At 41.6% G+C, this 12515-nt stretch overlaps 1 protein-coding gene across 1 annotated transcript; it reads right to left on the reverse strand.

Annotated features, from left to right (window-relative positions):
- Window positions 1–294: 294 nt before the first annotated feature.
- mau2 (MAU2 sister chromatid cohesion factor) lies at window positions 295–11911 on the reverse strand. The gene is made up of 19 exons (XM_079529129.1): window positions 11401–11911; window positions 11021–11038; window positions 10487–10552; window positions 10022–10117; window positions 9804–9898; window positions 9655–9682; window positions 8461–8616; window positions 7715–7861; window positions 7198–7288; window positions 6924–7027; window positions 6675–6752; window positions 5680–5745; window positions 5382–5465; window positions 5232–5281; window positions 5062–5139; window positions 4739–4850; window positions 4531–4621; window positions 3384–3511; window positions 295–2722 (listed from the first exon to the last, which is right to left on the reverse strand). Exons 1-19 carry the CDS (start codon window positions 11632–11634, stop codon window positions 2648–2650), a joined length of 1797 nt encoding a protein of 598 aa, XP_079385255.1. The 5' UTR covers window positions 11635–11911; the 3' UTR covers window positions 295–2647.
- Between the last annotated feature and the right edge of the window lie 604 nt (window positions 11912–12515).

Here is a 12515-nt window from a genome sequence, read left to right on the forward strand (position 1 = left end):
AAGAGGGGGAAGTGCACCAGATTGTCTGGTTGAATCCTTATTATTATTAGTAGTCTATGGACCATTAGTTGAGAAACAGTGGGATACAAATGGGATGCATAAGTGTTACAAAAGCACTAATCTTAGCCCATATCCCCACCCAACATAACAGTGGTCCCCAGGTTGATTCTAAGTCAGGGTGGTCGTCCCTCGTTCACAATCAGTTGAAAACCCCTGTTATAGATGGTCCACCTGATTACACTTTACCTTTGAGTACTGGTACGTAAAACTATACTTCATAAATAACAATTGTCATTTATTTTGAAATTTTATTTAAAAAAATGATGCATTGGATGTAAAGGCAGTTAAAATATTAAATACCTTGATAATAAACACATTGCATTCGGTTTTAATACACACAAATCAATAAAATAACCGGCTAAAATAACTAGGAAATCTAAAGGTCTCCATTTTCTGCGACAGCCTTATAAAACAAAGTTTCTGCCGGAGTATTAATGGGAAATAAACCTTAAAAATATGTAATAAATGTGCTGCTTAGGAAGGTTCTCTCACTGTTTTTAACTTAACTGTTTATGGATATCAGACTACCAGAAAAAATAAGTTCAAATACAGCTCTATAGCACTCCCACCTGGTTGGAATAAGTCACTTATTTTCTCTGACTCATGTTAATTGCCTATTGCCAGAGGGAGTATGGAAAGCCAAAATAGTTAATATTAACAGTGACAACATATTTAAATATAGGGGTTTCATCATATGAAACAAGATATGTGCAAACATTCAATCATCCTATTTAGCAGAAATAGTGGTTTCTAGTTCACTGGAAGAATCCAAATAAAAGGAAATGTACACAGCATATATTCACTAAAGCACACTGGAAATTAATACGGTCAAAAGGGTCGGATGCAGGAAGAACATGGAAGTCAAACATATTCACAGGTGACAAATAACGATGCTTTTACGGAAAAAATAAAATTTAAAAGTTATGGTTGATAACAATGATTTGATGTTAAGCAAGCGAGTGTCTGCATTTATATATAAAAATGATGTCGGGGGGCAATAAATCCACTCTTATGCTTGAGACTTGATGTGGTGATGGATTTAATCACTTCATAGACTCTCTAGACTTAGTAAACGGGACCCGAGTTGGCCACATTTACATGGACCAATTTCTTCTACTTCAATCTACATCAAATCTCTTCGCCAAAAATAGGAATACTACAAGCTCCCTGTAGATCAGCTTATTTTTGGCAAGAGATTTGGTGAAGAGGGGAAAAGGTGTAACAAGTACTGTTACAACCCAGGTCTGTTGCACTAAGTATAGAGGGTTTAAGTGGTTAATGGGCAGGCTGTAATGTCATTCCCTCAGTCACTGTGACCAGTGCTTTTGGACATCAATGCTAATTCAACAATGTAATCCAAGTCTTCACGTTTTTGTACTTTCATACTTTTGTCTTAAAGTTGGCAAAGTGTCCCGAGCAATGCTTAGCGAAAGCCATAATACTCTGAGGCCCCTTTTCCACCGGTTCAGAACCAGTTCTTAGTCCATGAGCCAGACCTCCAAAATTGGAACATTAATTATGAATTGAGTGGGAAAAACCATACCTATATAAAATTGTCTATAGGATCAATATAAGTAAATGAATATGATAACCCTTCCACAGGAGTAGCCTTTTCATATTTATCACACATTTTGTAATTTGCACCGACAGTAGGCCTATAGGTGAATAGGTAAAAATGTAATTAATAGTTATCACCATGAAACTTCCCCAGTTGATTACTTACACGAAGACAATGATTTTTGTATTACACATTTTCTGAAATTGTACATTTAATTATGCAAAATAGGCATTTTGTAGGAAAATATGCAAAAAATAGAAAATATTAAAAAGCTACTACTTTGGAAGGGTTATCATATATTAATTTACTTATATTGACCATTTAATATAGGTATGGTTTTGCCCCATAATTAACGTTCCAATTTTGGAGGTCTGGCTCAGGGACTAAAAACTGGTTCTGAACTGAACCAGTTCCCAACCGGTGGAAAAAGGGTCTGAGAGAAGTACAGCATAGAGTAGTCAGCCATAACCACTTAGTCCCCATTGAAATGATTACATTTTCCCATAATAGCCGACTTAGCAGACAAAGCATCGCTGTGAGCTTGCATATCTGCTATTTAATTGTATATGGCCAAAATAGCACGTTGTGTGCTTTTAGATCTACAAATGTCTTTTCTTTTTCTTACAAAAAAATACAAATATTTTGCCTCCGACATGCCCAAAATAGGGATGCCAGGCTGAAAGTGGTAAATATACAGTACACATATATTTTCCTTTTCAGTCCAGTGTAGGGGTACACTTGGTGCTGAACTAGGATGGGAGGAAATTAAACTTAGGGGAGGGATGACACAAAACCACCGTCAACTCATACATCTGGTTGCTGCTGCAGGAAGTTAGTGGAGGCTTCCACTGGCTGTGCACAACGCACACGCAGGCACACACGCACACACACACAATCTTGTTTACCGTCAACCTGGTCATTATACTCTAGCATCCTCCAAGAAGAATCATCTTCCTTTTTTGTTTTTCTCCATTCCCTCTCTCAATCTCTGTCATTCTTGTCCTGTCTCTTTCAGTGCCGGCTCTGCTCTCAAAGCAGGCTGGCCAGGCTGGTGTTGGGTCCATTCTGGGCCTGGAACTGCACCGGAGGAAGGCCGTCTGTCCACTGCAAAAGACACACAGACAGCAAAACATAAATAAATAAATGGTAACATGGTTTATAGCACCTTTATCCAAAGCGCTATACAATGTGCATTATATCCACCCATTCACACACCGATGGGTGGGATGGGAGTAAAGTTGGTAAACCATAAAAGGCACCAATCAGTAGCAGTTCAGTGACTTACTCAAAGACACATCGACAGTAACACGGGATCAAAATGAGAACCTTTCAATTCCCAAGTGGCCTCTCTACCTCAGGGGTTATAATAATAATACATACCGTTTAGAGTTTATATAGCACTTTTCTAGGTACTCAGTCGCTTTTACATAAACAGAATAAAAACAACTTTATTAGGAAAATAGACTAGTTAAAAAGCGGGGGGGATTATGTTTGTGTGATAAAGCAGGTTTGTATGATTTGGGAGAATACTATCCGATTGTGCCTCACCCAACTAAAGTGATTTAAAGTAGGACAGCTTGTAGATATACAAGCTCACAACGCATGGCACAACACACTGTGAGCTTGTAGATCGTCCATTTTTGCAAACAAAATGTAGAAATGTCCGCCTATAATGAGATGCCCAAAATAGGGACTTGATTTGGCCAGGTTGAAAGTGGCTTGATTGGATTATGTTGAGCGGTTGCGATGAGGAGCGCTGCCTTACGCTGACGAGGTTGTGTTCAGGCAGGCTGCAGGCAGCCATGTGGTCCTGTAGGAGCTGCTGGGAGAAGTTCTGGTGCATCTGGGCGGCCTCGTGGGCGTCTATGGTGTTCCCACATGTCTTGTTCAGATCTGCAGGGAGTTCAACAGCATTAGAAGTGAGGATCTTGCGGATTAAAGCAAAGTGTACTGGCCATGTCAGATGATTTGTAACCTATGTAATGAAGTCAGAATTGGAGATGAGTACCATGTTTTTTTGGAATGTAAGAATACTAGCATTATGAATTTCAGGCAAAAATACCTGCCAATTTATTTTTTTGCCCACCCTTCTATGTTTAAATTAATTGCATTACTAAAATCTGAAAAACAAAAAGTAATCTATAAATTGGGTGCTTTTCTGAAAAATGTTCTTCCACTGTTCAAATAGGGAAAGCCTTCTGATATGTCTATGTATATCGTGTAATGTATTGTATACTTTTATGAATCTGTGCTCCAAACCATGTGATCATGGTCGTGAGTTAAATAAATGATGACTAATCTGCGATGTGTGAAAGTACCCCCCCCCCCCCCCCACACACTAGCGCTGTTTCCTAAACAATTAGCACAATGTGTAAAATTAGGATGTTTTAGGAATATGTTTACTGCTGTCAAGAAATCAGAGGTTAAAGCCTCAGCTTTAACCATTGTTATGAAATATCACAAACCATTAGGGTTTTATGGGTTTAATGCCATATTGAGTAACCCAGTCTTTGCCAGTTGCTATGAGTTAAGGCCGATTTATGCTTGAAATGTCGAGCAACGAATCGCATGACGAAAGTGACATCTGGAAAAATTAAAGGTAGCAGTTGCTTCATAAAATATTGCATACCGACTTTTAAGTATAACAAAATAACATTGCTTATTTTTCCATTTATTCTGTTTGAATATTTACTAGAACTATCCAGTAGAGCAAAATCATATCAAAATGTTCTTTGTGTGGTTGTATTAATATGATTTGCTTATTTTCAAATAAGCTTTAGAAACTAATACAACTTCATCAGATTGATTAGAATGTGTTCCACTTTGATGAAATAATGGTCAAAACACAGGCAATTGGCGGTCTTAAAGTCTCCAAAATCATGATTGGACCAAGGTGTTGCTGTCATGAATACCTTTGAGGAGCGCGGAGGACCAGAGCTGGACGGACATGTCAGGGATCTTGCTGGCAAGCTGCATGGCAGGTACCACCATGTTGCTGCTTTCCTGGGAGGAAACAATCAATTCAGAACACGGTCCGGTCAAGATCATCGTTCGTACCAGAGAGATACAGCTTTTCTGCTACATGGTCCAATGTGGAGGAGGAGGATTTCTTATCCTTACCCTGTGGTTTCCAAGGACAAAGAATATATGTCCCAGCAGGACAAGCGAGCAGGCGGTCAGCCTATTTAAATCCTCTGCATTCGACATCTTCAGGGTCTCCCTCAGGAACCTCCTGCAAGGTCAATTTAGACATTGATAATGTCTCCTCCCCTGCATCATTTAAAGCATCTTTGGGTGCTTACACATTTTATAAAGTTTGATATTGTGTTCAGCTTGTAGATTTGCTATTTTGGAAATTGTTTTCATTTTTTGCCTATAACAACATGCCCAAAATAGGGACACCTGTGGTCAAATCTGTCAGTAGAAATGTTCAGAACACTTACTTGGCTTCGTTGTAACGTCCTTGGAAGAACGACAGGAGCCCTCTGATGTAGAACGCTGCGGCTCGCAGACAGTGAGAGCTGGAAGTAACATGAATTTATTAAAATATAAAAATAAACAAAACAAAAGAAGGAATTTCTATGGAGATTATATAGGTGGTAAAGTTACCTACCTAACAGGGAAGTTGTGGTCGGGATTGATCCTCTCAAGAAGACTATAGAGCTGTGTGGTAGAAAATACACTTAGTAGTTAGTACTGAAGTCTAAATAATAAGGCCTACTCCTTCACATGGTGGAGCAACTGACGTGTCTCTCAGTCTGACCTCTTGGTGTCTGTTGCCTTCTCGGATGTAGACGGTGGCCAGGTTCGTGACGATGAACGTCCACAGCTCCTGGTGAGTTGTCAGCTGTGAGAGAGAGAGAGAAACATGGAGTCACAGTATTCTGTCGTGTGACGAAAAGTGTTCATCCTAAGGGTGCGATCACACATAGACGTCTCGCTAGCATACCGGTACTCAAGTGCGTCTTTACCGTAGAAAAACATGGAAGGCTGCCGCTGCCAGCTCAAAAGACGTCCTATGTGGACACGGCCAATAATGTTGTTCATTGTAATGGACTTACTTGTAGTGCAGCGGTGAACTGAGCCTCTGCGTTGTCCATGCAGTTCACTGAGATGCAGTACAGACCCTGAGAATGAACAGAGGAATGGACACACATCAATGACTGACTTCTCAAGACTCACCTCTTCACTCTTGCTTTTAGTTGAGTTTTAATATCTGCGTTCCTACTCTGTCCTGACTGATTTGCTGCATGTTGTGTTTTTATTTATTTTTTCTCTATGTTTTTATACTTTTATTTTGTTCTTTGCCATTGTTCTATCATTTTAACTACTTGACTGTTTTATTGTATTCTATTTTTGTGTCCTGCCCTGTGAAGCACTTTGAGCTGCATTTATGTATGAAAGGTGCTATACAAATAAAGTTTATTATTATTATTATTATTACTATTACTGTCTGTGTGGGTGTGTAGGCCAGGGTTGGGATCCTTTAGGATTTTAACGATAGGGGGTTTCAAATAGACCCTTACCGGTCTGTAACTCTGACCCTTACGGGTCCATTTGTACAGTGTCAAGAGTTATTAGTTGCTGCGAGAGTGAGGTCTAGCAAACACCAACTCGGGATTCCTGGACCACTGCCCTCCACAATTTCCTATCCAACATCAGGTTCTTGAGCTCAGCAGTGTTGTCAGCCAAGCTGTCGCGCCGCACCACGTCTACATAGGTGGTACGCTTCTTTCCCCTCCTGGCTTTGCCCTGGGTTGGCTCCCATAGGGTCAATTTACTTGCCTCAAGTTCTGGGTGCCTGAAGCAGTGCCAGCCTCATCCTCCTCTCTCTGACTTTGTCCGTTATTGTAATTGCGTAGCAGATGTCCACATACCAGCTCTGACAGTGTGATTAACCGGTTCTGGAAACATTTCCAAATGTGGTTCCGGTTCCTCAATGTTGGATCTGATTACACCGGTACCTGTGTGTGTGTGTGTGTGTGTGTGTGTGTGTGTGTGTGTGTGTGTGTGTGTGTGTGTGTGTGTGTGTGTTGGGATGGAGGACTATACTTGCCAGTAGTGTGTGAAGCTGCGCAGCGTGGTTGGTGAACAGCCTGGGAGACTGCTGGCAAAGCTGGCACACTTGGGAAATCTGAATACAGAGTAATCATCATAATCAGAGAACATGTATTAATCCTACATATTTAAACCAGATAAAGCTCTATAATTATTGAAAATGATTGTTAAAAACAACCACAAAAGTAGACTAGCAGATGGCATCAGTTGGTCAGTAGCACACAGCATGTATCATAGTGTTACCCACCTCCTGTAAGGCAGTAGCCTTGTGTCCGGTGACCAGCCGGCACATGATGATGTGCTCCAGGAGGATGACTTGCAGAGTGGACAGAATGGGACTGTTGTCCAGCACTTCAACAAAACAAAATGGGTCACACCTGGGTCAATACAAAGTCACTGATACGGATAGGGAACACACAGGCTATGAGAGCGGCCACATGTTATAATTGGTCTGTCCCGTATATTGGCCATTGGCCATTATCCGCATCGGACCAAAGTCGGGCTCTGCGAACAACACTCACTTTTCAGCTTCTCCAGCTGCATGAGTGCTTTGTCTGTGTACTTCTGAGCCTTCTCCAAGTAGCCCGCCTGCATGGAGTGCATGACCGTCACCTGGGTGGGGGTGGGGCGAAATACAAGCTACATTATTAATTTTAGGTCAATAGATGGATTCAGTATTTTTTAATTACTCTGAGGCTAGGCGGTCGGATGGACGGACGGATTAGCGCCAACTTTCTTGTGCACACTGCCAGTGGACTAACTTATGTTTTATACTTCATTAAATAGTTTAATTTAATATCGGAAGTCAATGGAGCTGAAGCCTTATATTACTCGAATGTGGACTGACGACTTCAATATGACATCATTGGAATGCCAGAATACAAAGTTGTGTCTGTGCCTTTGTCGTGTGGCTCGATTAAGAACTAGGTTTTCCTTCAACACTATGCTTCACTACAAAATAGAAGTAACTCCAGCCAGTCTTTTTTCTTTTACATTATATGAAGTGTTTAACTTTAATTGTATGAACACTCATCTTACCAGGTACACAAGCACACACATGTGCTCCTTAGGCAGCCAATGGAAGAGGTCTGCTGGATTGCTGGGTAAGATCTCATCATCATGGAGAGTAGAGATGGTCTGGATGCACTGTTGAAGCTGTTTCAGACACGGCTTCACGCTCTTCACCTGATCAGCATGTTCACATTTAAAATATGAGTACAGTGACAAACTAATAACACCATGTATAGCACAGGATAATATAGGATTGTGGTTCTCTTCTAAAATGGGGCTATGTGTCGTGTACCCCTAGGGGTACAGGCAGAGGTACTACAGGGGGTACGCGAGTATAAAGTATGAAAAAGTAATGGAGAAAAAAAAAGTGGACAGTTTAAACTAAGTAAATGTGCTCAGGATGCTCTAATTTCACTCCTTTTCGTATTTGTAATGATATATTCTTCAAAAAGGTGGGTTATCGTTCATTCATAGCATCAGGTGGATGTCCAAAACAGCTACTTCAAGGATTCAAATTCCAAAGTAGCAAAGATATTATACTTTTGTACGACACTGTTGTATGGCAAAGTAGGGCATTCATTCCCCCCCCCCCAAATGTAAAATAAGGAGATATGAGGTTTCTGCCCGACAGCAACGATAGATAGTTTTCTCCTTTTCTAAGCAACATGTTGTAGTAAAAGGAGGTACTGATTGATGACACTTAATGCGTATCAAACTGGAAGTCCTTGAAGTAAAACACTAGATAGACACTACACGGTCCACTGTTGTCGTACCTGTCCTGCATCCAGGTAATGTGTGACCTGCAGCACCATGAAGAACACCCTGAGGGACTCCTTCTGGATGGGGTTTCCCTGCCAGTTGTCCACAATGGTCCCACACAGCGTCAGCAGAGGGTTCACTTCACTCAGCTTCCTCTCCATCAGCAGCAACTGCAGTGCCACAGATACAGGGACAATGTCACTACCCCACATGGAATCCAGGACGGGCACACGCACAAAGAAATGTTGTCGTTTTTTGTGTTTGATCTCACGTTATATGATTGTAAATACGTGGTATTTAATGTTCTTACAAGGAGGTGTCTAATGCCCGAGTTATGCTCTGTGGTACAAAGGGTGTCATCTTGGAAATAGCAGATTTACAAGGTCACAATGTGGCGTGAGCTTGTAAATCGGCTAAACTGGTTAATCGGCTGCACTCTACTTATGACTATTTATCTTGTTTATTGACTCTAATCTCGCACAGGATAAGTCGCTCTGGATAAATGTCTAAATTGTTGCGTGACACTGAAGTATAAATCAGACTTAATGAGTACAGTACTAGGCTTTGGGGGAATAAAAAAATGTGTATTTGGGACGAACATACATCATCCCTAGGACGCAGTCAGGGCAAAGGATTATTTTAACTTTTCTGCTTGGAAATGTCAATTGAGCTCACATTCAGTGCACATGCCACTGTACAATGAAACGTCACATCTTCTGAATGTTCACTACACTAGCATCTTGTCTTTGTAAAACCAGGAAATGCCAACTTGAAGGATATATAATGCATATATTTTGCAAATGTGTTAAGATACATACACCAACAACACCATATTGGTGGAAGGATATATATTGTATATATTTTGCAAATGTGTTAGATACATACACCAACAACACCATATTGGTGAAGATTATTTAGATCACAATACATACAAGGAAAGTGAAAGTCATTAAGATAATTTTATGTTGATTTATACAATTATTTGTCTCCCAGCAAAACTCTAACTTATGTCAGCATTCAGCAATGACCTTATGAAGCAGCTTTGTTCATAAAACTTCACAGGTTACTTTCATTCTTACTTCAGAGTAGACCTCAGGGCGACATGTTATGTAAACAATACTAGGTTGAGGGATGTGATACTATAATGTGATACAACATAGCAATGTGCATCATGATACTTCAAAAAGTGGGAAATGATTTAAGCTCACCATTCCTTTACTTAGTAAGAACAGGGCTCTGTAGAAAAGGAAGAAAGACACACAAACACGCCCTTAACTACAGTAATGACTACAGTAATGGACTTTTAACAAGCTACGAAGAAAAATAAATATCTTATTGATATGTAAAAACCTTTTACCTTGTGTATTCTGAACCCACAACCCTTGCATACTCTGCTCCCACGCCCAGAAGATCACATGCTGACACCAAATCTTTCTCCAGTGTGTGTAGTTGCTGAGAGAGAGAGAGAGAGAGAGACATCACATACGTTAACCATGCTGTAAATCCAGTGGCCACAGGAATCTGGAATAGAGAGATCTAGGAGTCGGTTTCTGCCATAATGTCGGGTTATCTTACCGCCAGTTGGAATAGAAGTCTGCAGTGCCAGTAGGGAGTTTGTTGGGAAATCTGAATGGCTTTCCGCAACAGGGGTTTTGCGGAGTCCACCAAATTCTTCAAATGAATCAAAAAGAAAGTTTAACTATGGCACATCATTACAATGCTGCAATAATATATACAGTGTAAGTAAGGCAACGCTTGATTAACCACAACCATATTAACCATATTCAACCATCCACACACACATTCACACAGCGATGGCAGTGGAAACCATGCAAGGCACCAACCTGCACATCGGGAGCAATTAGGGGTTCAGAGTGTTGCTCAAGGACACTTCCGACACTAACTCTGGGGGAGCCCGGGGTCGAACTGGGAACCTTGTTGTTCCCATCCGGCCGCTCTACGGGACACTCTGCCCCTGAGCCACTGCCGCCCCACTGTAACAGTATAGTAGCAGCGGGCTACTTGAACTACATCACCTACCTGCTGGCAATAGAGTTCCGACAGAAGACTTGCCGCTTCAAATTTGACATCTTCAAATTGAGCAATCTGATATTATTGGTTAAAGAATTAATCAACTTTTTAAACACTAGTAGTAACATGTTACTTAACGTTAATACAATTCTACCGAACAGTGAACATTATTTATAGCAACGGCTCTCAGCGTTGGGGTTCAGGGCCCTAAGGGGTCCTTCGTCGGCTTCCAGGGGATCTTTCGGTGAATGAGACTTTGTGATATTGTAGGCTATACGGTGCTGCGTTATCGAGCCTGGCTCTTTAGCCGACTGACTGGTAATGTACGTGCCAATCGGATGGATCCATAGGACCCGGGTTTGCCTCCTGGCCAAGGCTACAATATCATAGTTAACCACAATTAACCCCTGCCTCCCTGGAAATGTCACAAATAGGTGGACATTCAGCCAAACAAAATGTGGGTAACTAACATTAGTCGAAAATAGCAGACATATTCAAAGGTTGGGAATCACTGCACTATGGTGCACAGGGACAAAAGGATACTTGTTGAGAGATGAACCACTGGGAAGAAGAGAAAGAAAAAGTAAAGACAACACCAACAACACCATTCCAATCAACTTGAAATCTAAAACCACTTATAGATCATGCAGAATGAGCACAAAACTAACACATTGTGATTTGTGAATTATGTCCTTATATCTTATATTAGTTCGTGTGTTTGTTACTTTGTTTACACATTGTAGTGTTATTCAAATCGGACCCTTGCGGGTACATCTGGTTCCATCTGTAGTACACTCAAGAGTTATGGTGGGTGGTCCTTGAAATTAAACGAATAGATAGATACGTAATGCAGAATTAGGACAAAACAAAAGTTAACACATTGTGTAGTTATAATGTTGTGTGTTTTTGTCGGTCTCTCTCACCGCTTTCTCCAGGTGACTGCGGGCCAGCTCGGTGTTCTTGGTGTGGTGGTACAGAACCGAGCCCAGCTGGAGGTGGGTGCGGGCCTCCACCCGCTGCGGGGGCTTGAACTGGAACACGGCCTTCAGACAATGGACGCACAGGCGGATTTTGGGCGGACTGGACGTGCGAAAGTGCTCGGCGAAGCCCAGCAGGGCCAGGTACCATGACTCGGGAGCTTCCGCGCTTGCCGCCATTTTGAAAAACAACAGGCTGACGAGACGACGAGACAACAACAAACACAACAAGACGACGCAGTAAAAAAAACAAAAACGAAACGACGCAAACAACCACCACGACGACGACGACGACGACGTAACAACAACCCGGAGCGGATACGGAAACAACGGACGCTGCTCAGATCAGATCCGGTCTAGTCTAGAGCCCCGCCCATGCCCACAGAAGGGCCGTATCCGCTCCACACACTACAAATGCAAATGTGCTCGTCTCTCTCGATACAAACTGTTGACTAATAATGACTCCATCGAAATTCAACTGAATGCATTGCCGACCATAGATATCTATGTTGCCGACTGCCCCAGCCCAGACACACAGCTGACATAACTAATGGTAATTAGCAGACATACAGCTGACATAAACTAAAGGTGATTAGCACACACACACACACACACACACACACACACACACACACACACACACACACACACACAGCAGGAGCAAATCAATCAAGGTATAAAGTAAGTGGGACATCAACCAAAAAGTTTGGAGATTACTGGAGGTAAGGGGAGAGAACAGACGGTGGAGGTGAACTGAAATGACTCAGCACTGCTGGTCTCGAACAGGAACAAACTGCAGGTTGAAAAGGCCCTCAGCTCTGAACTTTACACTTGGGAAAAACTGAATGATCCATTCTATTTGGACCAAATAATAATCTCAGCAAGGCAGATGGCTTCTTGGTTAGAGTGGGTGACAATATTATCACACGAAAAGATGAAATGACCTACCTAAAAAAAAGTCAACCAAAGAACAAGATTCCTATATACAGGATCTCCTCACTGGTCAACAAAAACACCTTGAAGACCCTAACAGGAGCCCTCGTACAGGGTTTCTTCGACTA

This window comes from Electrona antarctica (genome assembly GCF_951216825.1).
Source record: "Electrona antarctica genome assembly, chromosome: 19".
Taxonomy (NCBI): Eukaryota; Metazoa; Chordata; class Actinopteri; order Myctophiformes; family Myctophidae; genus Electrona; species Electrona antarctica.

Bases quoted from the DNA above. Each gene is read 5' to 3' on its own strand.
- mau2 (XM_079529129.1), bottom strand. From the start codon at position 11,634: ATGGCGGCAAGCGCGGAAGCTCCCGAGTCATGGTACCTGGCCCTGCTG. The intron at 7,028-7,197 runs GTGAGTGTTGTT...GTTTTGTTGAAG, and splicing joins GCAGCTGGAGAAGCTGAAAA to TGCTGGACAACAGTCCCATT. The intron at 4,851-5,061 runs GTAAGTGTTCTG...TTGACCTTGCAG, and splicing joins GGACGTTACAACGAAGCCAA to GAGGTTCCTGAGGGAGACCC.